This window comes from Bombus huntii, chromosome 9, assembly GCF_024542735.1.
Source record: "Bombus huntii isolate Logan2020A chromosome 9, iyBomHunt1.1, whole genome shotgun sequence".
In the NCBI taxonomy this organism is placed as follows: Eukaryota; Metazoa; Arthropoda; class Insecta; order Hymenoptera; family Apidae; genus Bombus; species Bombus huntii.
In genome coordinates this window covers 4,616,139-4,642,945 of record NC_066246.1, presented here as the reverse complement: position 1 = coordinate 4,642,945, position 26,807 = coordinate 4,616,139, and the positions used below count along the sequence as shown (strand labels likewise).

The window sequence follows — 26,807 nt, the reverse complement described above, 5'->3', positions numbered from 1 at the left end:
TTCGATTTACGAGATATTTTTTCAGACAACGTAGATAAACTTTTTGATAGAATGTTCGATCGACTATTTTTATCGGACAAAGATCGACCAGGGATACTGCATTCATTATTGCTTTCTGTTTGTACAAAATAATCCATGTTTTCCCGAAAATCATCTACGATTATTAAATAAATGATTGATTTACTATTCTACGTTCCTTTTGATATATCGTTTTGTCAATATCAAATTAACAAGAAAAATCAGTAAAAGAACCTTCTTTCTTCTCTTGCGTATTCATCGGACTACATCGTCCAAAACCGGAACATTTCTCTCCATCGTAGCAATTTTCTTCTCTAAAATTTCGTTTAAAACTCTCGCAGGTGTCTTTATCGTCCATTAGCGCACGCGAAACTCCTGCTTCCTCCTGTACGCTTCCTCCACAACACTTGTATTGTTCCATCGCCTGTCTCTCGAGCTCCTACAACGAAATCGTTCGTCTTTCGAAATTTTCGTGGCGCTCTCGCTCACGCAGGTGAAATACCATTTCGATTTTAGTGTCGTTAATATGGTCGTAGAGGAAAGACGCGTCTCAGCTACGCGTGCGAATAATTTTCGTAATTTGGCAAATGTGTTGATAAATTTGAAGCGTGGTAAATGACGAGGCGATCGGTGACTCGGGGTAAGTAAACGTAAGAATAAATTATTATACTTGATATTTAAGCGCCAATGATTCCTCGGACGTTCTATATTGCTCCATTGCTTGCTGCTCTAATTCGTCGTATCTAGCGTTGGACACGTTTGTATTATTACAATTATTATCACCAGGCTGCGGATTTTTATGCATTTTTGCGAAATTTAAAGACACGATAGAGTATTTATTAGGATATTTGGTAGATGAAACAAACATTTATTCAAATTCCATTTCTTTAGACGCGCCCTAAAAGATACAGAAATGCGTAAAAATCCGCGATAATAATCATCACATATCGAAACACACGTGTAATATATTGCTTAACTTTATGGCTCAATGGATGTTATTTTATGAACCGTTGTAGATTAAATAGCGACTGCTTATACCTTTTCTCGAATACGTTCTCCAAGGTGGCTTGGTTAGCGGAAGCATTGGTTAACACGTCTCTGTAAAGCCTTCTTCTGTTTCGTGTATCATTTTTATCCCTTTCGCTGATCGACTTTGCCTTCGATCCTTGTACCTCTGGTTTTATTCGTTCGCCGATTCTCGCGTTGTCCTTCTCCCTTTTGCCAATCGAAGTCTTTCTGTCGCTTCTGCCGTCAAAATTCCTCAATTCCGTTACCAGAGTGTTGCCGCCAGCGAGTTCCTTCGTTTTCGACGAGCAACTTTTATCCAGCCATTGAAGGACTTCCGATTCCGATTTGCAACCTCGATTTTTCCCTTCCATCAGATAAGACGCTTTGTGTTGCGAGCTTTTCGATTGTCCGCGGTGCGTCTTCATCGCGTTCCTCGTCAATAGTATCAAATTCTTGAAATCAACGCCTTGGTTTTTCCTCTTTTGTCCCGTTTCGTGATAAAGTTCTATCGGATGCTGATACACCGGTATCGGTATAGGATTCGATTGTAAAAACTTCTCTTGCACCTGCAATATTATTACCTTCGATCAATGTTTAGCTTTACTTTGGATTGAGATATCCGTTCGCAACGACTCTTCATTTTCCACCTGTACGGGATGATGAGTAATGGTAGCAGTTCGCAGTGGTTGCACGGAGGTGCACATTGGGGTCGACGAAGAGCCAGATATTTGTATTTGCGTCGGTTGCGCTGGAATCCTCTGATACCATTGTTGAGGAGGTCTGATAAACGTGCTCGTGTCGGTAGCTGATAGCAGAGGTATACCCGTACTCTGAAATTCACAAGCGTTTCTCTATTCTCTTCTAGGGCGAGCGTTGGCACGCCAAAAGTTTAGGGTTGCTTTATAGAGTATGAAGTTGCTACCAGCGATAGCGCAGAAGGTAATCATTTATATTATTTGCAAAAGGATAGGGTATACTCTGCACTGATTTCGACGATCTTGAAACACGTTTTCTGCGGACACGATTGTGAACAACTTGTCTTTAAATTTCTTTATATATGTTACAGTCGCTGGGTCTTAGTTTTCGAGTTACACGCAGGAATACTTCCGAAGTTTCTTGCTTTCATTTTAAATTTCCTGCCACGTGTAACGATAATTGGAATAAGAGTGTAAATACGGAAGAGACTCGCGAGTTATCCTGTCTTTGATCGATTGAGGATCACTGTCCGCCCCGCTGCATAGGCTAACCTTCTTTCGTTCGTGCAAGAAGGTTTGCTCGCGTGCAGGGGTATTTTCAATTGCCAGTAACTAAAAAACAAAGCCGAAAACGTAACTTTTTTATAATATCAACACCCTGTATAGTATCGAATATATTTCGAGAATATCATTATTATCATTTATTAAATTTCAATCTCGCGAGTCTAAAAATGGAATTCTCTTACAATTCCTTTCGTTCGACCTTCTATATTTATCGTACGTGTCTCACTGTAGTTCCTTAGTTAACTAATCGCTTGTTCACCCAAACTATTCTACTTTATTTCTATTTTATTACTATCTAAACCTGCGTTTATATTCTGGGAATATATTTGCGAATATCGGGGAAACTAAGGCCGAGCGATGATAACACTGGTGGAAGCGTGTCGTTCAGTATCATGCTCCCGACAATACAATTCGTTTCTAGATCGTCGAAACCAGAGGCGATTATCCTTTCGTAAGTAATTAGAGACATTCATTAGAGGAGCAAGTTAGGATTTTAAACCTGGTATATAGTTGCGGTATTTTCATAGGTCCTGTTGTAAGGAAACAATTCGTTTTGGTAACTTCGCTCGTTAAGGGATGGAAAATATTGTATACGATTAACGTTCTGTTCCTTGTTGCTGTTGAATCGCGTTACCGGAACTTTGGGGAAAAATTCCGGCACTTCCGGGCTGAGAACCGGCGGCGGATGTTTCCTCGTTCCATAAGTTTCCGTCCTTACCGTTTGGCACTCTGTCCTAAGTATCAGTGGTCGATATTGAACCGCGTAATAGAATTGTTGCTTGCCCTGACAATTCTGCTCTCGAGATTGTTGTAGTTTGTAACACTGCAAGCGCATTCTCTGTTGAAGGAATTGTTGATGAACGTTGCTGCCGCCCGCTTTCCATAAGCTTCGAACCGCGTCGCTAGTTACGCGAATGTGCAGCTGCATCTCCATTGAATTTTCGATGGTGTAACGTTGATACTCGTAATAACTGTCCAGTTTTTCCGTAGCATCTGATTCTTGACAGACATCGTTTTTTTTTAAATTAGCGACAATCGAATAGAATTTCTAGCAGGGAATATAGCCAGTTATTCTGGCGAATTTGAAAAAAGAAGGATGTCGTACGTTGTTGGTTGATCGCGACCGTGTTACCGATCAGGTTCGCTTCTTTGCTCGACTCGTGGTTCGTTCTGTTCTTCCTCTCCGTCTGGCTGAACCTCTGCGCGTGTCGACCGTGCGAACAGTCTTCCCAATGCGACTTGTAGCCGCATACCATCTTCGATACTTCGTCGTCGGGCTCCGATATCCTCGTTGCCGAGCTTTGCAGCATCGATCTTCCGCGCGAACGTTAACACAGAACGATCGAGTATTGGATCACAGCGAATCATTTGCTAACGTTTAAGTGTAAAAGCTAACAATTCACGATTCGTACGCGGCCCGCTCGACGTTAACCAGGCGAAGTGCTTCTCCACCTCCGGTAGCATCCACGGCTCGGTAACTTCCGTCCAGCAGAAATTTGGTAGCGAAACAGGAGCTGAATCGTCGTCTGACTTGTACGCGTTCTCGCGGTCTTCGTTGTACTCGTAATTGCCATAGCTGGCCAAACGCGAGTTAGGAATAACATCGCGTACGCTTTTCGTTCGATGGACGGTACCATTCTCTTTGTACTTTGCGGTCAATTTGTAATTCTGTCGTAAGACGTATCGTTAATACCTTTGCATTTTTCTATTAGTAGGTGGTTAGCGTATGGAACGATCGAAAGAGAAACAGAACGATTCAGGGAATTTACGAGTATTTTACCTGAATCGACAGAGATTGATTCAATTTTTGAAACGGATCCTCCTTGTCGAAGGTCCAGGCTTTGTCAGCGATTAGACTTATGTTCGCGTAGGCGCTGTTCAGAAGCTCTTCATCGTACGACGGGAATGAAGATATCATTATCTGAACATTCTAACTGGTATCGAGTAATATTTTAGCAAACGATTAAAAGACGTATCGATACAATCCCGTTCTACGTGTATTATCTTTGGTTTGCGTTGGTAGATTCGCGAATCAAGTCGTTTAATCGGCCTGTTTTCGAGACGAATATCGAAACGATAGAGGACTCGAAATACGTTCAGGACGAGAAACGTCAGTCGAATGTCTTCGCGTTTGTGATATCGTCGTGCGGTATAAAATCGGTCGGATATTCTAAGAAAAAAAGCTTCAGGTAGGAAGGAATAGAATATGATCAATTTTTCTCTCTCTTTTCTTTTTTTTTTTACAAATGTCTTGTTTATTACAAATACGATCGATGATAAAGTAGTACACACGCGGCTCATTCACACATTTTGTACAGATCAGGCATACGATATTTACAACGGGCAATTCGCGTAATTTACAAAATTTTGACGATCGATGGTATTGTAGTATAATCTATCATAACGCTTCGAAAGTTCGTGGGAAAAATCAGTCTGGCAATTACACTCTGTTCAACGTTCTCGACGAAATGCTGTAAAATACAACCGTGTATAGCGAGACGTTTAACGAATTTTTCAAGTTGATCGATTACTTTAGCGATCTTAACGGAACGTTGAACGAGTAGCTGTGCAGTCGTCGCGATCGACGCCTACCATCAGGAACGCAAAAAGCGTAGAGAAAAGATCGATGCCTTTCCCTCTATTTCGTTTAAAATCGCATCACTCTCGACTTAATTGATCATCGTTTGGTATTGTGCGACTGTATCGAGATTATCTGGCACAGAACGTCTCAAAATATTTATATACAAGGAAACCTAGTGTACTTATAATAGTTATTTATATAATTGTTGGCGATACAGTCGCACAATAATTCCATTTCTCATCGACTGTCGAAGTGTCGTAACGAAATTCGTTGCTAACAGCGAAAGTTAAGTGTTACAAGGCGATTGTCAGGTCGATACGCGATACAAATTCGTTAAGACTCGACGAAAGCACGGCCGTATCGTGGCTCGTATTTCTAACGATAAAAAAGGTAGTCTCGGTACACTTGAAAAAATCGCGGATTATTTACAAATTCACAATATCGTCTCGACGCGATATAAAGTCCAGACGAGTTCGAGACGATGTTCGAATCATGGCGTAACTCGAGTTCTGTTATTATGGCAAGATAACGATTACATTCTTCGTAGAGCAGCGATCTTGAGCTATCGAACGAGCCAGGAAAATCCAGGAAAAATGTAACGACGCTGCTCGTTCCTACGATTCTAGAAAACGTTCACTTTCGTTCTTCTATCGCTCGCGTTACTCCTTAGGATTTTTGTCGCTCATCCAATCGACGATTAAAGCGTATTCCATTCGCGATGGTATTTTGGTTATTTACGCGTACCTTTCATCTAGCCGATCTTCTTCGATCTAAAAGAAAAAAGTGGCATCGTTGTGCTCCTTCTAACTATGCTACCTAACAATTCTATTATAATCGACGTTGAAACGCTCTTCAGACGTATTCCTCTGATGGCTTAGGTATACTAGCTGGTAATCTAAGCGTACTTGGAACACGATTGGCACTGTCCGGTAGTTCGGCGATATCGATGAACACTCCGACCAAACTATCAAAGTTCAGTCCCCAATTCAACAGATAGTCCCAACTTAGCGCGGTGGTTGTCGTGGATGGCGATCCGCTGTTGTTCGGTCTGTACAATCCTCCCATGTGCGTCGATAGGTCGTCGTCGGAGGCTACCAAAGTACTGAGTGATCCACGGAACGAGCTGTCGAAACCGTCGTAATTGACATTTGGTGGCAGGGGTGGTTTCGTCGTTTGGGAGGACTCGTTGCTTCGTTGATTAACTTCTTCGTCGTCTTGTTTCGCGAACGGATTGTCCGACCGTTTGTCACCGACCAACGAGGTGTTGTCGTATTCCGAGCAGGTGAAACTGTCGTTGCCGCTTTCGTCCGTTGTCGACGAGTTTCTTCGTTCGAGTCTCTCGACCGGTGGCGTGTGTCGTCGGTGAAGATGCAGAGGACCGTGGGTGGGCGGTCCTCTGGCTTCGCTGGAGGAACTTACGGCGTCTAAAGTGGACACGAGGCTCGAGGTTCTTGGCCTCGAGTTCAGTCTTTCGATCTCTTCCGCTGTTAATCCCATCGGTCCGGAAGATACGTTGTTCACGGAATTTTCGTTGTTCGATTGAGGCGCCTTTCGACTGGCCGTTGATCCGGACAGTTGACTCATGATCGGCGAGTTTAAACTTCTTTCGCTGTTGGAGTTTAAAGCGTCTTTGCCTACTCCGCCGGAGGAAGACGTGGTGGCCAGCAGAGCGCTTTGCAGAGGTTTGCCACTGATGTCGTGCAACGTTAGTATTCTCGGTTGCTGAGCGGATAGCTCGCTGCTAGGCGACAGCCTGGCTAACGGCGTGCTCTGTAACAGTTTCTGGGTCGGTCCTGGCGGCTGGCTCACGTTCGGAGGTGGCAAGGCGCGCGGTGGGAACGGTCCGGTGTGTCTGTGTTGCTGACCCGCGTGCTTATGATGGTTGGCGTAGTTGTTAATAGGCGGAGGAGTGGCTTTGTACTTCCGCATACCATCCCGATAACCTTTATAATGATAGACGATATCGATGTCGCTCGGTGCTATGGAGCTCGCGTTTTCCAAGTCGTAGTGCTCGGGCATGTCAGGTTCTGGATTGTGTTCGTGAGAATGTAGGGAAGTTTGAGCGGGCGGAGGCAGGGGAGGATGTTCGTCTCGAATGGGTGGCGATTTCGTTACTTCTCTCTCGATGATGTCCGGCCTCTGAGGCCGATGTTCGGTGGTTGCGTTAATTTCTCGTTCCTTGTACTTTTTCGAGATCAATTCCGGGCCCATGTGACCCACGCCCCGTAGGTCGGACGTGTCGGATATATAGGTATTTTCGTGGCGAGACATCAGATTATCGTTACCCGAGCCGACCAACGGATTTCCAGTCATTATGGCGTTGGTATTTTTGTTCACCACCGATGGAGCTGACTTTTCCTTGTTCTGTCGTCTTAAACGGAATACGATGAAACTGACCAGTATAGCGATCAGCAGAATAACGAAGAACACTATGACCAGGGTGATTCCTATGCTGAGAGGATCGGCAGTGGCCGCTGCGCTGATTCCGATCGGTCCTCTGCATCCGGTGCTCACCTTCGCGTGATACAGCACTTCCTTGAAGATCGAGCCGGACCCGTTGAACGGCTGAATCTCGTTGTTGATGGTGAAGTTGGCCAAACAACCCTCGAAACTCCTAGCGCCAGCGCTGTGAGCGTAATACAGGTCTTGGCTAACTCCACCGATCGATAGGACGGATAGATACGGGTCCAGGAAGTCGTGGACACCGACAGGGTCTAATTCCTCGCCGGTTTGAACGCCGTCGACGAACAGCCTTAAGCCTCGAAAGTAAGAGTGCAGGGTCAGGTTGTGCCAACGGCCATCCGCCAAACCTCCTTCGATGTTCGCGGTCATGTTCACTGGCGATCCGAGAAGAGACGCGTAAAATAGTTGCCCGTTGCGAAGCTGTAACACGAGATTCGAGCCGTGAATTGAAAAGAAACAAAGAAGGAAGGGGATTGTCTTTTCTTTTTCTAATCTGGGAATTTTTTCTAATATCGTTGAGGAAAGAGTTGCTCACCTCTACCGATGTAAAGTGTTTGTTGGTCGCGGCATACACGAGAACACCATCGGGCTTCACCGTTCTGAACATCAAACCGATCGTTTTAAAGGGCGATGGATTGGTTATGAAGCTGGTGTCTTCGCTGACGGTGCGTTTCGCTCGATTCTTATGCCACAAGGTCGAGCCTCTGTAAAGATATTCCAATAACTGCATTCTTCTGTGTTTCTCCGAGATCTGCAAACGACGAAAAGACGGTTATTCGCGATTGGTCGTCTTACTCGACTGGGAATTAAAATTCAAAGCTCGCTTTTAACAGTTTGCGCGTACTTTAAATTCGACGTATCCACCCTCGCTCAACGTGATCGATTCGAGAGCTGCTTCGCAATTGGGCGCGGTTACAGATCCGCACTGGCAGGTCACTTGATGCCATTTGTCGTAACACTTGGAATTCGCACCGCAAACGCTGCCCGAGTCCTTTCCACCTCTCGAGCAAGAATTGTTGTTCGATCTGATGCAGGTGGACTTAACGCCGCGCGATGCCAGCGGATTCGACAGATTCAATGCTCTTCCATTTATAGAAACCGAGTGGACGCAGCCGACGAAATCGTCGGAATGCACTTGGCCTGGCCTCTCGAGCACCGGATCTGCGTTTTCCAGTCCTCCCACCAGAAGTGGATTGTTGTTAAAATTCAGAGTCCTGTAGAAAGCGATTGTCGATGTTTAGTCGGACGATTTTCACGTTTACGAAAACGAATAACTAAGAACGAAAGGCGATGCTAACCCGGTTGGTCCTACGTCGTCCGCGTAGCAAGTGCCATCACCGGGTCTACAATCGTCGCAGATATCTCCGTGTTCTCTGCACATGGACACGCTCAAGGACACGACTCTGCCGTTTCTAGTTGCCGTTACCTTCCTCCATTCTCCGTCCGATACGGAGTTCTCCGTTTTTATGGTGACCGAGGTGATGGCGCTTCTTGCACCTCCGTATGAAAACACCACTCTTCCGTCCACCAGTTCCAATACCACGAAGTCTGAACGTCCTCCGGCTTGTGGCGCGTAATTGTACAGCAGTAAGGCGTCTGGTTTCGTAGTGGCAAACACGATAGTTATGTCGTTGGTGTTGGAATCCAAGGCTGGGAAAGTCATATAAGACAATTCCTCGAAGCCAAACGTGGATCGTTCGCAGTGTCTTCCGTAACGACCCTCTGGACAACTACACGTGTACCTGAATTGGAACGTTGATCGTCGATAAACTTTGAACGAGTGTCGCGTGTTACATGGTCGATAAAAATGCTTACCCAGGTTTTTCTCCTACGCATAAACCTCCATAGAGACAAGGATTCGGTCTGCAAGAGTCCGTAACCGCCTCGCAGTGGTTTCCTCTGTAACCAGCTCGACATAGACAGAAGAAACTGAAGCTATCGGGACTCTTCCTACACGATCCACCGTTCCTGCATGGATTACTCGCGCATGCATCGCCTCTTTCCAGTTCACATAGCTTCCCATCGCGATCGATCGGACAGGTACACTGGAAATCGTATCCCAGTCGTCGACACTGTCCACCCTGAACGTGGTGAAATAACGAAACGATCAAAACGTTAGGGAAAATATATGAAACTAAATCGGGGAATTTTCGTAGTATCGGTACGAATATTTACCAATAAGCAAGGATTCGGAGAGCAAGGATCTTGTCTTCTTTCGCATTTATCGCCGGTGAAACCGTCGCGGCACTTGCAGGTCATCTCGTGCATCATCCTCGGCGACGTGAGAATCAGCGCTTGGCTATCGGTGATTCTGGCGTCATCGTAGATGACCAACTTATCGCTGCAAGAGCCCCCGTTCTCGCAAGGTATGTGCTTGCACGGCGAGTAGCCAACTGTGAAGGTCATTCCCTGGAGAAGCGATCGGATTTTGTCCCGATTACGGTTTAGCAATTCGGTGACTTCGTATTTGCTGCGGTATCCTGTGCAATGAAATTCAATCATTCGCATTTAAACTTGTCAATTTTCGAATCTTGCAATCTTTTCATAGTTCTCGCTCTGTCAAATACGGTTACGCAATGTGAAATACCTTCAGGCGACTCTACGGCTACGTGGATGTTCAAGTCAGATCCAGTCTCTCCAAGACTGAAGATCTTGAGGGTGTCTCCAACATCGACTTCCTCTTGCAGAACGTCCAGCAGAGCACGATAATACTGACCTAAAAAATCTCTCGAGCTTAGTTTCGTTACTTGCAGGGTCACGCTATTTTCGATCGTGCTGTTGGTGAAAACGAGGAATTCCACTGTGACCTTGGATACCACGTTAGGATGGCGACCGTCGTTGCCAGACACGCTTAAAGAGTAGCCGACTCCTGTTTCGAAACACGAAAGTCGCAGATGTATGAGATTTTTCATCCGTCGATTCGAATAATTTCCTTAAATAGATACTCTTCCTACACAAACCTGGTGTTATTTTCTTCGTGTGAAGATCGCAAGCGCTAGGAATACTAAGAATTTTCGGATTCGATCCTTGAAGTATCTTACAGGAATAGCTGCCGGTAACATCGGGGTCGTTAGGATGTACGTCGGCGATCTTTCCCAACGGTATCTGCTCGTTGAAAGAGTGTACTATCACGTGAACCGATCTCGGCGACGATGGACTATCGTTTTGATCCGTGACGATCACGGTTATCGTGTGCTCGCTTCTCATTCTCGGTACTCCAGAATCTTCCACTTCGACCTGCGAAAATCAATCGAAGATCGATCATTACGTCTTATCGAATTAATTCAAAGCGACATATATTTGTTCGTTAGAAGATCTCTACTAACCACGAGATCCAACTGAGGCATAGCTTCTCTGTCCAAACTTCTCGTAGTTTTCAATACCCCGGTATGCTTGTCCAAGGTAACCATATCGCTCTGTCTTCCACCAACCAATTTGTACGTAAAAGGCGCCCCATTCGGTGGTAGGTCAGGATCAGTGGCGCTCAGTGTCATCACGATCGTTCCAGCTGGTTCGTTCTCGTTCACGTAGCCCACCACCTCCGGTGGATCGAAGGTAGGCCCGTTATCGTTGATGTCCAAAAGTTCGATGTGAATAGCCGCGGTGCCGGTTTGCGGCGGAGACCCGGTATCGATGGCACCGATCGTCAGGTCGTAAATCGGGATCGTTTCTCGGTCCAGTTGTTTGGCAGTTTCTATATCTCCGGTCTGCGGGTCCACCTTGAACGCTTGACCCAGATTTCCGCTGATGATCGAATAGGAGAACTGATTGTTCTGCGGCTTTATATCCTTGTCGACCGCTCTAACGGTCAAAACTCGCGTCCCGTGCGCCGCACCTTCTGACACGGTAGCGTCGTAGGTATTCTGCAGGAACTCCGGAGGATCGTTTCCATCTTGAATCGAGACTATAACCTGAGCCTCGTCCGTGTCGTTGCCACGAATCCCACCACCGTTCTTCGTCATCACGGTTAACACCACTCTGTTCTGCGTTTCACGGTCTAATCTTCGCGAGACACGAATTATCCCGGTCTCGGAGCCGATCGAGAAGCCGCGGTCGTTGGACGAGCCGACGAACAGATAGTAGACTCTTCCATCTTCGCCCGCGTCCTGATCGGTTGCCTGAACCAGGCCCACGGACGTGCCAACTTCTGCGCTTTCCGACACGTCCATATGGAACACCGGTTGAATGAACTTGGGATAGTATTCGTTCACGCCTGTGATGTGTACGAGGACCGTGGTGAAGCCGACCATTTGCGGATTGGAGTCCGGATTGGCGGCGACTATGTCCAACGTGTACTCGTTGGCCTCCTCGTAGTCGAAACTGATCAAAGAAGCGATCTCACCGGTATCCTCGCGAATACGAAAGTGATCCTTGCCAGTTCCTCCGAGAATTTTGTACTGGATCACGGCGTACTTGGGCGAGTCGATGTCTCGGGCGATCACCTGCGATTAAAGAGTATCGTAAATGGGATCTAAAGCAAGGAATTATAATTTCAAGCGAAAAGAACATGGGATAAATTTAAGAATATACCTTATAAACGAAACTATCCGGCGGAGAATTTTCAGGCAAGTAGGCTTCGTAAATGCTCTGATTAAACGTCGGTGGATTGTCGTTGATATCGGAGACGTTCACTGTCAATATGGCAACGGCTTGCTTCGGTTCGAATCCCAGGTCCGTAGCGGTGATGTTCAATTTATACTCTTGCACCAGATCGTAATCCAGAGGCTCGAGTATGGTTACCGCGCCGGTGATCGAGTGCACGAAGAACTCGTTCTTCTCGTTTCCAGCCGATATTTTGTATCTGATCATTCCGTTCGGCCCGTCATCGCCGTCGGTGGCACTGACCGTTAGGATGGTGGTGTTGACAGGTTCGTTTTCCGGAACTCTCACCTGATGGCTAACAGCGGCGAACGTGGGAGCGTGTTTGTTCTCCCCGGATATAACCAAGGTCAACGAGACCTCGTCCTTCTGCGGTGGCACGCCTTTGTCGATCGCTTGAACCTTCAACAGGAAGGTGGTTCTCACTGGCACGTTGGACAACGTATTTCGAACGTACACCCATCCGGATTTCTCGTCGATTGAAAAGTATTCCGTCCCGTTAACGTTCGTCATGAAGTAACTGATTTCTGCGTTCACGCCGAAGTCGGCATCGTCTTTCGCCGTCAATTGCACCACCCTCTTGCCGACTCCGTAATTCTCCGGCACAGGATAGAGATAAGATCTCTGGTCGAATCTCGGCGCGTTGTTGTTCGCGTCCACTACGTTCACGTAAACCACCGTCTTCGACGACAGCGGAGGTTTCCCGTTGTCGGTAGCTACGACCGTCAACGAGTATAGGTTTTCCGGCGAAGACGGCCGATGAGTGTGTTTGTACTTGAGAGTCTTCTTGCTGAAAACGTCACCGGTGGCTGGATCAACGGTGAAAAGGTCGGACGGTTGCAACAGGCTGTAGGATATCACGGAGTTCGGACCTTGTTTATCGCGATCGATCGCGGTGACTTGGCCAACGTGCGCAACAGGCGGTTGAAGCTCGGGGAAATGAAAGTGATAAGATTCTTCGTCGAATTCCGGAGGGTTGTCGTTCTGATCTTGGATGGTAATGGTAAGGGCGGTTGCTGCTTGCCAAGCACCGTCCGCTGCCACCAACTGTAACAATACGAACGATCGATTAATGGAAATTGTGCGATGGACGAAGGTTCGTTTCCTACGTTCGTTGATCGGCGCGAACCTTTAACAGATATTCGTCCTGTTCTTCTCTGTCTAAGTGTCCATCCACGGTAACGTTACCGCTAAGAGCGTCCATGGCGAACTTCTCGCCGGGATTCTCCGTGAACCTGTAGGTGACGTTTGCGTTTTGACCGATGTCCAGGTCGCTGCTCGTGATTCTTATGACGAACGTGCCGATCTCCGCGTTCTCCGTAACGTTCACGCTGAATAGTCGAGTGAATTGCGGGGGATTGTCGTTTTTGTCCAACACTGTGAGCAACACAGTCGCGGTGCCTGTAAGCGACGGCTGTCCTTGATCCCGTGCTTCTACGATCAACTCGTAAGAAGCGATCTAAAACGAAACGATGCTCTTTTCTTTTCCCTTTTTTTGGCAAATTGGCTTTAAGTCTGCTCGATATTTTCAAATACTCACCTCCTCGCGGTCCAGTTTCGCGTTCGTGCTAATCTCTCCTGTATCGGAATCGATGACGAAAGTCTCGGTGAAATCGTTGACCAGATAATAGGACACTTGCCCGTTCTCGCCGGAATCACGATCGTTCGCCGAGACTTTGTTGACGAAGAGAGGCGGGTACTCGTCCTCGGGAACCGTAGCGTTGTAAATGGCCGCCTCCATTATCGGTGCATTATCATTGGCGTCCGTAACATTCACGAGCAGTTGCACAACGCTCCTGAGAGCCGGAGTGTCCGAATCACGAACCTCTACCCAGGCTTCGTAGAACGGCGCGGTTTCGTAATCGAATCCAGACGCGACTAACACCTAAACGAAACGACCCATCGTTTTACCTTTCATCGAGCGTAATCGTCGAGAACGATAATTCGTTTCCATTTCGCGCAGAGCTACAAAGATCGGAAAATATCTCGATCTATAACTCTGCACCATCTGTCATATGGAAATCTGTTTTATCGAACAAAATATTGTGAGAAATGTCGATAACGATGGCGCGAATTTCACGGTGTACGGAGCGCGATACGAATAATGGGAAAAGATACGAATCGAATTGCACAGCGAATACAAACCTCTCCGGTGTGAGGATCGATCTTGAGCGCGTCGCCGACGTTCCCGCCAGCCATTCCATAGACCAGATTGCTGGCGGTTCCAACTTTCGGCGTGGTCGCGCTCAATTTCGTGATCACACGACCCTCTGGAACGTCTTCCGGTAGCGTGAACCTGGTGCTAATGGTGGATCGAAAGCTGGGAAACAGTTGCCTCTCCCACAGGTGTATCACCAAGTCGGCGGTGACCGTTTGCGGTTTGACGCCGCAATCGGACGCCTGGATTTGCAATTGGTAGGTGGTTTCGTCATTGGCCAACTCCTGTGTCGTCCTTATCACTCCGCTGTTCGGATCGATCACGAACTTCTCCGCATCGATTCCCTGGAGACGATACACGATCCGGGAATTCTCTCCGTCGTCGTCGTCCACCGCTTTCGCGCCGAACACGAAATCCCCTTTAAAGGAAATTAGGTGTATTTAGCGATGTTGCGTACCAGCTACGCTAGCTTCGCGAGCCTCTGTTATTCAGGTGTTACTTAACGCGTTCAGGCTCGCGTTCAAGTTCTCGAATGACGGGTTAGCCAGTTACAAACTTGTCGCGTTTCTCATTTTTACTTTTCCTTTACGTTCATTTGCCGATGATAAATCCTTTACCTGGTTTGGTTGCACCCGGCACGTAGGCCGTGTATCTTGGACTAGAAAATCTAGGGGCATTGTCGTTCACGTCCTTCACGAAGATCGTCAGATTGACGGCGGAGGCCTGAGGCTCCGTGGGACTCGAATCTTGAGCGACCAAAGTCAAATGGTAGACCGAGGTTTGTTCTCGATCGAGCGGTACCACCGTTAACACTTCTCCAGTTTCGGGTTCCACGGTGAAACGTTCCGAATTTTCTCCCAGCAAACTGTACCTGATGATAGGAAAGATTCGATATTTACGGCGAGTTTAGAAAGATCGTGATTATTTTTTCTTTTTTTTTTTCTGTTTTCTTTTTGCAAAACGCACGCATTGCGAATGTACCTGATTTTGGCGTTGAGGCCCTCGTCTTTGTCCGTAGCGTGAGGTTTGGTGACCCACGTTCCGGAAGCCAGGTTTTCGGTAACCGTTGCCCTGTATTCCTGCCTGGTGAATTCCGGAATGTGATCGTTGACATCGAGCACGACGATTCTAACGATGCCCGATCCAGTCAAAGGCGGAGAACCTGTAAAACAGGTTCGGTAATCGTAGATTGATCGTTCTATGATTACGCGAATAGATTTGGTCGAGCCAACGAGTATAAACAACGCGACCTCAAACGCGAAAACGTGTCGTTTCCCTTTTTCAAACTTTCCTCATCCGCCATTTCTTTCTCTTCCAATCGTTTTTCCGATTTATCCTTGCGATTATTCGCGAATATTCTTCTTTTCTTTTTCCTTCGGACGGAAAGGTTTCGCACGAGATAGCCGATATTAGCGGGAGGTGTTCGAACGATTCGATCGTCAAACGTTGAGTAAGACAAATTGTGATTTCACAAAGTATCGAACGGCCGGGGTACCGGCGAGTTAATTGCGCCGCCTAAAACAGGCCATTATTCTCCGGGGGACCCGATTTCTCTGATTGCAGCAGGTACATTGTACGCGTCGGCGTGGCCCTGGGCCACGCGCCTCTATAAGCGTATATCGTTCAATCACGTGGACCTCTCACGGGGAGGGTTACGGGCACAACAATTGCAAAGCACAATGGTGTGGTCCACCATAGGCGGTGTTCGCCTGGTGGGCAATCCGACAGAAATATACTGACTTACACTAGGAGCGTATGCCGCTTGTTCGTCTGCTTAATTGATGGGGACAAGAAGCAACAGCCCCCCTTGACCGCCCCCTCTCGTTCACCCTCTGTCTCTTTCTTTTCACATTCGTCCCGTGTTATTAGGCGCGTGTATACGCAGTATAGTTTGGGATAAGAAGAGGCGAGAAAACGCGAGATCCCAACCGAAAGATCTTCTTGTCGGTCGTCCTCGTCGCTATCTTCGATTCGCCTGTTACGAGCCATTAGTATCATTCGTTCCCCTTTCGCGTTACTTCCTTGCAACTCCTCGTCGATGGTCTCGCCTCGAGTGCCCCTTTTTCATCCGGATGACACGAAACGTAACGCGGTGTAAGGTGGATACCTGGCATCGTGGTCAACCGTGCTAGGGTCACCCGTTTCCGAGCGGACACGGTTGGCATAAGCGCTATAGGTGGCGGATACACGCGACAGCCATGACGTACGAATAAAATAGGAGTATAATGCGCGTGCTCGAGCAGGATCTCGAGAGATGCGCGTTTGGCTGCGAAGAGACGGTCCAAAAGATCCAACAAACGAAAGCGGGTGGGGTGAAGGGGAGCATTAAGAGTAGGAGGAGGTGGTGGCGGTGAAGGTGGAGGTGGGGGCGGAGATGGAGAGAAGAGAGCGAGAGCGAGAAAGAGAGAGAGAGAGAGAGAGAGAGTGAGAGTGAGAGAAGGGAAAACGAAGAGAGGGTGGGGAGAAGGAGAGTGCAGCGTGGAGGCAGAGGAAGGCATTTGAGAGCGATTATCATAATCGCGCGTCATAACTCTGCAGGCTTGTCTACCTCGGCGGGGACCGATTGGGCCATCGGCCCCCGATGGCTGGTCGAAGGGGGCGGGCGAGGGGCACCCTCGAATGGGACTACTGGCTTCGTCAGAGGAACGAACGATAAAAAAGATTTCGCCGAGGAACTGCCCACCGCTTAAAGAATCTCATCGAACAACCCACAAATTTATATCCAATTTGTATATTACCGCTCATTACTTAAAACCATGCCGTATATCGTCTATTGTTTTGTCTATTCGTCGAACGAGCAGCAAGGGACAAGGGGGAGGGGGTGACATTTTCTCGTCTTAGGAGGCGCGCGACACGACAGTTTGTGCAATCTCGACGCGACGGTTCGAGTTGAGAGAATTTATAGATGGAAAAATAAATTCATGCAACGATCGGTCTGGCGAATCGCCACGCGTATCGTCGTATACGTATATTGTCTTTGACATTTGATGACATTTCGTTCGTTGCGTCGACGGAATGGGACGGCAACAATTTGTACACGGCTTCGCACATTTGTCAAAGCAGCCGGACGAATTTATAGTTGCCTGTGTACTTCTTATTACGGGAGTTGAACCGCTTGAGAAGCAGGTCTTTTCAACGTTAAAATCGACTTCTCCTTTTCGTCTTTTCTTCTTTTTCCCTTTTTTTCCTTTCTTTTTTCTTTATTTATTTCTTCTTCTTCGATTCACCGCGGCTTTTTTAGAAGTGCCAAACCCAATATAATTAAGTCCTTTGTTCGTGCTAATTCGCAACCAGTTTACATAGAACCTAAGACCGGTTACTAAGGTGGCCGGAAAAATATTCTCTCCGAAGAATACTGACTACCCTTTCAATGCCGTCTCTTTGTGCACATCCTACCAGGTATATACCTATTTAGCTGTTCCCCTAAGGTACGCCTGCAAAGAATCTACTGGGAATACCTTCTTACCCGCGATTTCTTTATCCTTTATTCCCTTGCACGCGTGTTTGCCCTCCCGTTGTCCTTTCCCCTCCTCCTCTTTCTTTTACTTTGTTTATGCAATTATAAATTAGCCTTTGACGCTACGTTTAAGGAAAGATCTCAGTCGTGAGAATTATTCAACCAACTTACCGGTATCCATGGCCACTAACGTCAGAGTGTACTCCGCCACCAGTTCTCTGTCGAGGGGTCGAAGCAGAAAAATGTCGCCGGTACTCGCGTTTATTCGAAACAAGTCCGTGTCGCCTTCCTTCAAAAAGTATCTCACTTGGTCGTTGTAAGGTGGAGTATCCGCGTCGTAAGCTTTGACCTGAGACCGACAGATCGAACGATTTTTTCATTTTCCACGTTGAAACGTTCGGAAACGGTTTCGATCGCTGTCGAGCGATTACGAACCGTTTCGTCGAATTACCTGTATCACGAATCCGCCCCCAGGTGGTACCATATTCTCCATAACGTGTGCCAAATAGGGCGAATCCAAGAAAACCGGTGCATTGTCATTTATATCGATGACAGTGATGGTGACCTGAGCGGTATCGCCCCGTGGTGTTTCGCCTACTTCCGAGGCACAATCCTCACCCCTTATCGTCAAATAGTACCTGGATTTCCGTTCGAAGTTGAGATTCTTCGCCACTCTGATGACACCGCCGTCCTCGGAAATGGTGAAATCTCTGTTATCGTCTCCCATCGCGATACCGTATCTCACCCTTCCGTTCGCACCCTCGTCGCGATCCATCGCCGAAACCTAAAATTGAAATTAACCGGCTCGCATCGATCGGAACGAAATAAAAGTATCGACGCCTTTCAACGCTGGTTAAGCGTTCTTCGGGACTTTGCTTCACGCTTCAGTTGCAACGCCTCTCGCCCAAGAACATACTCGTTGCGACTTTAATTAGCGTGACGTAACTGCTCGTGTAATCTCGATTTTATGGTGACTCTTCGCGCGGTGAAACCGCATTCGCAGATATATTTACGAGGGAAAAGGAAATACGAAAAATGCTAACCTGCAGCACGCTAGCCCCGATACTGGCGTTCTCGGCAACAGTGGCTGAGTACTGTCTCGGATCGAACACCGGCGAATTGTCGTTCTCGTCGAGGACCGTGACAGTGACTGCGGTCGAGGACGATCTCGGTGGTTCACCGCGGTCTTTCGCGGTTACTTCCAAGGTGTAGTTTGACCTTAATTCGCGATCCAACGAGCCAGATACGCGCAATAGTCCATCTACGGGACCAACGGTGAAGGGAAGCGTCGTGTCCTCGAGGGAGTACTCCACGTATCCGTTCCGTCCTTCGTCCCTGTCCACCGCCTTAATGGCCATCACTACCGTGTTGCTCGGCGCGTTCTCTATTATCGAAATCTTCGTCGGCGATATGAACTCCGGCGACATGTCGTTTACGTCCAGCAACACCACGGTCACCTATCGATCGAATAACGTTCACGATTAAGTCTCTATCGAAACATTCTTCGCCGTATTATTCACCGACAAAATTCCTTTCGTTCTAACGGTATTTTTCGCCAAAATTATATCAGCTATAGTTTGCGGTCGAAACAATTCTTCCAGGCTAAAGGTAGAAACTAGGCGAATTATCGTTAGAAATACGATAGCTGGGTTGGATGGTGAATCGTGATCGATAGCGCGAGACTGGAATTATAGTTCGTTACAGAAGATGCGGACAAACCTGTACGGTGGAAGACAAAGGCAGAGCAGGTGGCAAAGGGCTATCGGTGGCGCTGAGGATCAAATTGTAAAGTGGCTTTTGTTCTCTGTCGAGTAACTTCCGAGTGAAAAGGGTGCCGTTCGGTGCCACTCCGAAGTCACCGTTCTCGTCACCGCCGGCGACAGCGTAAATTACCCTGCCGTTATCTCCGGAGTCCAGGTCCTGGGCGGCCACGGATAGGATCGGTGTGCCGATCGTCGTATTCTCGACGATATCCGCGGCGTGCGGGCCCGCCTCGAAGATCGGCGCGTTGTCGTTCAAGTCGACGACGTTGCAGTAGACCGTCACCGTCGAGGAAAGCGCCGGGATGCCGCCGTCTGTCGCTTGGACCACCAAAATGTAGTGCTGCACCTGTCGAACGATCAAACTTGTTGTTTTCTTAACTAGTCGACGAACGCGTCTTTCGCTCCTCGTGGGAAATATATTCGCGACGATAATAAAAACATACGAACGGCCAGCAACGGATATAAAGATGAAAGTGACACGGCCAACGACTGCCGAACAGTGTATAGTCGAAAATGGTCGTTTAACGCGAACGACTTAATCGTCGAAAAAGGAAAGTAAAAAGTAGTCGGTCGTTTCGAAGAACAGTTGTTTCCAACGATGTTTTAAAAGAGAGGGGGGAACTTTTTGTTCGCATTAGACATGCTCTTCGCTTGCATCGGCTTCTCTTACGGAGAGGCGCCTAACAATTTTGCAAAGACTAATACGAGTTTCGTGGAAGCAACGTGCTGTTTCTTCGTTTCCGATGCGCTCCGATCTTGCCGGCTCTGTTGTAAAACGCTTTCGCAAGCGCTCCAACGATCCCGCCCAATATATCTGGAAACGAATTACGATGATGAAAGGTTCTATAAACTACCCTCTTCTTCTATGCACCGTTTGCGCTCTTCTGTCCGCTTCTCATCGAAACTCTGTATTAGACCATTTCATATACAGAGCGCGGTCGAATAACACGTACAAGCGGGTGATTCATTATGGAAACGTAAGAGCAGAACATGGAACGAAATTTGTTCATCGAAAGTTTAGTTTTCGAGAGAATCAAGCTTGATAATTTATCAAGCATACTCGAACGTGGTTAATTCCGGATTGGACAGGACTGAATAATCGACAGCGGGTTGTTCCACGTGCGAAGATTAATCGAAAATTGTATCTCGAGACGCTTTGTTTCCGAGAAAAAGAATTTTGAATATTTATCATACGCGTGTACTATATATCTATATCTATTCTCTTGAAAATGAAGCCTGGAGCGGAAAATCGTATTCCACGTTTTCTACTTATCTTCTGTCGATTATTTAGTACTTCCCAGTCCGGAATTAACCGATAAATTTTCAAACTGCATTTTCTGTACACGTTATTCAGCCGCGCTCTGTACGTGCAAGGTAAAGTGTCGTACGCGTTTGTCGTTTACGTCTAGCGATTACGCGCAATTTCGTTAATTCTTGTCCTTCGAACTCTCGTTTCGCTCTGCGAAAGGATGTGACTTTTGGGAAGAAAACGTTACAAAGGGAAGAAAGAAACGACGGCGATTTACAGATCACAGCGTACGCTTTCAACGGTTGAAAACGAAAATTGTGGGTGACGACGTTGGACAAAATGAAATTTATGCGCGCGTCTCGAAATAAGTATGGCTTGTCTCCGAAGCGTAACCATCGGACAGTTGAAAACGTCCGTTGATCGATCTGTCCGACTGTTAACGCTAAACCCTAAATTCTAGCGTAGCCTTCCAGCCGAAAGCTAATATAATAGGCGCGTTCGAGGTTAAACGTAGAGGCGTGTTCATGGTTATAATCGTTGCCCCGGGCTGCTATGCGTTTCACGGTATGTGGATCTCTCGCGTGGACGCGTCGATCGGTGACGTGTGTTAGGAAAATCCGCGGAATTCTGAATGGAAAAGAGTACGTCGTGGATCGGGAACGATGCGTAACTCGCGTTTAGAATTTAAACGAAACGCATCATCGGTGTCGTCTGTTCCGGCTCTGGCAAACACCGATGAAACGTCGATTTCCCAACAGCAAGCGCATCCGATGTTTTAAGTTGGAAGACGAAAGCGACGTATCGCGTGTGAACCGTGTTCCCAAATCGTTTTACACGCTTTCTAAAGATCGATTTCCAGGGATCGACGATCGTACGAACCTGTTCGTAGTCAAGGCTGGCCGTCAACGTGAACACGCCGGTGCTAGGATTCAGAGAAAAAACGTCGTTGGCCCAGTCGGAAATCAGAGTGTAGCTGAGTTGACTGTTGGGCCCGTTGGCGTCTGCGTCAGTGGCGACGACCTGACCTATTCGGCTGCCCCTTGGCACGTTCTCCGGCACGTCGAACGAATACGCGGTGCTCTGGAACGTCGGCGCATTGTCGTTGGTGTCGGTCACCTGTAAAATCGAAAGACACTCTGGTTTCGTTGGCTCGTTTCATAAAATCCTCGGGTACCTGTTCCACGGTGTTAACGTCGAGTTACATCGGAACAGGATAGGAAGATCGATTTTTTTAGGCTTCCGATGAGAGACACTCGTTCCATATATTTTTAGTAGATAGTTGAAGTAGGTGCGCGTAAAGGTAGGAAAGAATAATCGATGTTATTCTTGATCATACTGGATTCATGCTGTTGGAAGGGCTGCCGGCTGTCCGATCGAGAGAAGAAGAAAGGTAACGGGTCAGGATAAACAATTCAGAATCGGAGCTAACGCTTCCTGTTCTCTTTCGATTGTACTCGACGTCGTTCCTGAATAAACATATTTCAATCAAAGCTCGAGACAAGCGGTCGTGCTCGCGGAGCTCGGTTCACCTTCGAACCGCCGCCGGTTTGCGCTTCGAAGAAAGTTTCCTGTTGTTTTTACAGTGGCGATGAATCGTGGAACGGGCTCCGCGAGGAATTTCAAGAATGTTTTTCCAGAGGGAGATTCTACGGAGGCTCGATTCGTCGATAGCGTAGCGCGATCAAACGGCGAACGTTAGCTTACAATATATCGGCGGATGGTTTCGTTTTAGAATCGGACAGGCGTTCGGCGCGTAACGCAAGTGTGCTCGATCTGCAACGACTGAACTGTACGCAACTTGCAATCGTATCTTGCTGGTCAGCGAAACGAGTTCGATGTTCGAAGGTAGAACGAGGAGAATCGCAGGATGGTTGGAATTTTTCGCGCGACCAGCCCTCCGTAGTGGAAGTCGCGTCTCGTTCTCGCCGCGAATAATTCTGTTCGAATAGGACGGCTCGAGAGGATGATCTCGATCCCGGTCGGAAGTCAGGGTGCGAGCCCGGTGAATAGGTTTCCAGCGTCGAGAAGGATCGACACGCGGTGGCGGTATAAAGGAATCAAGCGGAGGTGGGCACGGTTTGATTAAGGAGGGTTCGGAGACGTTTGCAAAAAGTGACGGTTACCCCGAGACACGTTGGATGACGAGGGGAGAACCGAGAGCAGAGTAGAGACCGCGGTGACCAACGATGGAAGGAGGACGAGGAAGGAAAGATGGATACGGAGGGAAGAAGAGGGAAGAAGAGGGAAGAGGAGGGAAGACGAGGGCGAAAGGGAAGAAGCGACGGTGAAGGAGACGGGAGGGAAGAGAGAGAAGGAGGGAAGATGGAAGAAGACGGGGCGAAGGGAGGAGGTCGAAGGAGAGAAACTCTTGTGCGAGGTCGAGCGAGGAGAAGAGGAGAGAGGATATAAGGGGCCAGAAGAGGCAGATTCCGCAACTGTCGGCAGCGGGCCTCTTTCATGGAGCCCCAAAGAGCCGAGCTATGATCGGGACTGGCATTCCTTTTGCCTTTAAGAGACCCGGATAGAATAGCGGACGGCGGGCAGCGAGAACCTTAAAAGAATTCCAGCCATTGCACGTCATAAGGATAATTTTTGCGATTGTCTCCGAGGGATCCTTGGCTGGCCTGTGGCCAACTCCTTCCCGCTACTACCACCATCTTCTTTCCATCTTCGTTAAACATCCCGGTCGCCCTTCTTCGCCTTTTTTATCGCCGCCAATCGTTTTGCTTGGCCACCGTAATGAATTACAAGACGAAACGCACGGAAACCGAGCGATTCCACGGGCCTCGAGAAATCGAGTCTTCGCCCTTGAGTACCAGCGCGTAATCCGCTTTCTCTTCTCGATCGATCCACCCCGAGTATCAAACTGGTTGCTACCGTCGACCGATAGGTCGCGAGAAACTTGGAAATTTTCATCGGTTTCACCGAATCTTCCGTATTCTCGTCTCGTTTCCGTCTCTTTTTGCCGTACTCGGTGTCCCATCCAATCCTGTACGATAATGTCATTTCGAGCAATAGGCGCGTCTCTTTCTCAGCATCAATATATCGCGAATCACGCCGATTGATCCCGTAATGATGAATAGTGGTTGAATAACGGGACAGTGGGTCGCACAATGATCAAGGTAACAGTAGCATCCCCGTATAATTGCAGGATAATAATCAGTGTGCAACGGGACTCGATGGAGGACTCCATCGATACGCGACCGGATCCCTTCCTCGTGCGCGCTCCTTCTCTTCTTACCTCGTCCTTTTTCTTTATCTCCTGTCTTTGCTTCGTCTTTTTTTTTTCTTTTTGTTCTTTCAAACGAACGCTCATCGTCCTCGTTTCATTTCCGACTAACTTTTCGTAACTTTTCGTATCGGACCAAATCGTTAATCGTTGGAAGGACACGACGCGACGCTTCGATTTAACCGAGCCCCATGAGTAATTGCATCAAAAAATCCGGCAAAGGTTTCTAATTAGAAGCACGATCGCCGGATAAAAAATTATGTCGAGTCAAGGGGATGATATATGGAAACGAAACGTACCTGAATGGTTAACGCGATGTCTGTGTGTTGCAATCCATCATCGGCTCGAACTTTCAGGACATACTTTTCTCTGGTCTCTCTGTCGAGAGCCTCGGCGAGTGTCAGTTGTCCCGTGGTCGGATGAAGTCTGAACTGACATTGGCTTTCGTCTTGGAGCTCGTGTTGGCTGGCCGGGTAGAAACCAAGAGCGGTGCCAGGACCTGGATCGGGCCGATGATTCGGTACCAGGGTGTAAGTCAAGGTTCCGATCGTATCCGGATCGTACGCTTTCAGGACCGTGACAACGGTGTTAGGCGGCGCCTCCTCGGAGATTTTGAATTTCCAGGTGCCGGTTCCCCAGGTCGGTGCCACGTCATTCTTGTCTAGAACCGTCACGCGAACCTGTAATTAAAAATTTTTGTTCGATCCTAAGAATTGCTCGTAATTACACGCTGTGTCTGGTAAGCAATAGAGAAGCGTATGATTTCGGGTTAAAAGTCGTTCGCAGCTCCGTCTTGTCGAGCATTATTTTTATTTCGATCATCGGTCGGTTAATTAATTACGGAACGATATTGAAAAGAAGTTACGCGTCGTCGGTACCGAGCGCCAAACAATTAAGAGTTTCTAATTAATAGTGTCTTGGATGCGATTCCTCGCGTGTTAACGATAAATCGAAAAAAGTACAAAGATAAAAGTGAAAGAGAGAGAGAGAGAGAGAGAGAGAGAGAGAGAGAGAGAGAGAAAGACTGTCTGGAAGTTTTGTCAGTCGCCAGGATATAATTATGTGCAATCAATATAAATCTACGGGCCGTTGTTGCGGCGGAGTCACGGTATGCATGCGAAGAATCGTGAGAAAGTTAGTTTTTCGATCCAACTTGTGCATGTCTCATTTCATTAAATTCTCAGTCACGTCAGCGGCCAAGGTTTATGTGACTACCAGAAGCCAGTGTATCGAAACGACTCGATGCTCGAAGGAACAACGATGGTACTATTGGAAAAGCATCGCGCTAGCGATGGCAACATCTTTTCGATCGAGGAACGAACGGTGGTCGCTCTTGCGGCCGTGGAAAGATTTATTCGAGTAACCGTACGAAGCTTTATATTCCACGCTAGAAACTTTGAACGTAATCGGATCGCGTTGCGCGTAGCATAGAAAATCGCTACCGAGACGTTAGACCTTCCTTTCTTTTTTTTTTTTTTTTTTTTTGTTATCCCTTTTTCGTTTTGTATTGGAATTTTACGAACGAAATCAAAGAACCACGAAAGACGAAACTCGACGAAGAAACGACGACGTAATACATCTATTTTCTTATTCTGTTCGCGATCGATTTCTTCATAACTGACGCGATCTCGCCACGTCGAAGAATACTAAATATGGAAGCACGTAGATGATCTTTCAAGCTTATGTAATCCCTGGCTGGAACGCATCGATCTTCCTGGTAATTAGTCGGAGTTCGGCCGTCATTGACAAAGTGCGTGCCATCGATTATTGGCCTAAAATGTTTAGGCGTGCCAGAACGTACGTATCTCGAGATGACGAAACAATAGTCGGTCGCTGGCTCTCGCAACAGTTAAACGGCCGATTTCAGCGTGACACGCGTATGAATAAATTTGACTTTTTAATTATTTTCCAGTGCCGGATCTTGTAGCTGCCTCCTTTAAGTAGCTCGAACACGAATACAATTAATCGTTACGACCGGCGAGGCTGTGTGTCCGTTTGTCATTAAAATTCAAAGGTGCGACGACATCGAAGTCTCGCGTCGCTTATTGGCACAGATCGAAAATACCGATATTCCTCCATCTACCGTTTCTAATGGTGGCTGTGTTCGACGTGAGTACGCAGGAACACGAAAACGCTATATTTATGCAAAATCCCTTGGAATAGCGGCTACCTTCGAGACAGCACGAGACTCCAGCGAGCCGCAGCGGTGTCGCTAATTACGTTTCTACCTATCCACAGCTTTAGGCTAAACGGCCGAAGCCTGTCCTAAGGCATAGTTCGCACGATCTCTTAGATAGGTTATCGTGTACAGCGTTAAACCCGGTAGCGTTTCGATAATCCCGAAGAGGAAGAGATTACCCATGAAATTCGTTGGTATCGAACTTGGCGAACGATCGATAAGAAACTTCGAAGTCGAAGAAAATTCCAAATTTCTCGATCGCTTTGCGAAACATTTCGTTTTAGCACGATCGTCGACGAGAAGATCAAACGAACGGTCAAAGGCATCGGTTAAAGTTTCGAGTTTTCATGGATCGAGTTTTGCTCGGATCGCGAGAGTGTCGGCAAGCCGGTTGCTTAGGTATTTCTCGACTCGTTCCGACCTCTGTCTATTGGCTCGTTAAGGGGATCGATGCAAGGAAGTGGAATCTCGCGACGTTCGTAGAAACAATATCCGTGGATGGTCGCGTCATCGTCACGATCGGAAAACAAGGATACGGGAACGGCAACAATAAGCAGACAAATCAGTGTGGTCATATAGCTGTCTCGGATAGAATATTCCTTCTTCTTTGCTGGTCGCGGCCGAGAGGAGAGAGGGATGAGGTATATGGGCGGTAAGAAACGCCCGGAGAGCATTCGGAGTGCAAGGAAAGATGGTATCTGCGTCAGCGCGGTCGGGGATCAGCGGATCGGATCGAGTCGCTCAGCGGGGGTTTCTTTGGGTCATGCACGAAGTGAGTCCCATTCTTCTGTTGCCCCCTTCACCCTGCCCTGCCCCACGCCTCCTCTCCTCTCATCTTCTTCTT

General features: G+C 47.6%; 1 protein-coding gene across 1 annotated transcript in view; it reads right to left on the bottom strand.

Moving 5' to 3' along the window:
- Window positions 1-4,509: 4,509 nt before the first annotated feature.
- Window positions 4,510-26,807, bottom strand: part of LOC126869553 (cadherin-related tumor suppressor) — a 69,776-nt gene continuing 47,478 nt past the window's right edge. The window contains exons 2-22 of the mRNA XM_050626238.1: window positions 24,084-24,464; window positions 21,435-21,671; window positions 19,263-19,652; window positions 18,587-19,000; window positions 17,995-18,327; window positions 17,715-17,892; window positions 15,068-15,248; window positions 14,704-14,957; window positions 14,074-14,504; window positions 13,469-13,813; window positions 13,058-13,387; window positions 11,860-12,975; window positions 10,656-11,771; window positions 10,290-10,566; window positions 9,917-10,198; window positions 9,505-9,809; window positions 9,145-9,410; window positions 8,628-9,071; window positions 8,174-8,543; window positions 7,865-8,080; window positions 4,510-7,749 (exon numbers count right to left, since the gene is read on the bottom strand). Coding sequence (XP_050482195.1) covers window positions 5,719-7,749; window positions 7,865-8,080; window positions 8,174-8,543; window positions 8,628-9,071; window positions 9,145-9,410; window positions 9,505-9,809; window positions 9,917-10,198; window positions 10,290-10,566; window positions 10,656-11,771; window positions 11,860-12,975; window positions 13,058-13,387; window positions 13,469-13,813; window positions 14,074-14,504; window positions 14,704-14,957; window positions 15,068-15,248; window positions 17,715-17,892; window positions 17,995-18,327; window positions 18,587-19,000; window positions 19,263-19,652; window positions 21,435-21,671; window positions 24,084-24,464 — 9,897 coding nt within the window. The 3' untranslated portion in view covers window positions 4,510-5,718. The remainder of the gene's footprint in view (window positions 7,750-7,864; window positions 8,081-8,173; window positions 8,544-8,627; window positions 9,072-9,144; window positions 9,411-9,504; window positions 9,810-9,916; window positions 10,199-10,289; window positions 10,567-10,655; window positions 11,772-11,859; window positions 12,976-13,057; window positions 13,388-13,468; window positions 13,814-14,073; window positions 14,505-14,703; window positions 14,958-15,067; window positions 15,249-17,714; window positions 17,893-17,994; window positions 18,328-18,586; window positions 19,001-19,262; window positions 19,653-21,434; window positions 21,672-24,083; window positions 24,465-26,807) is intronic.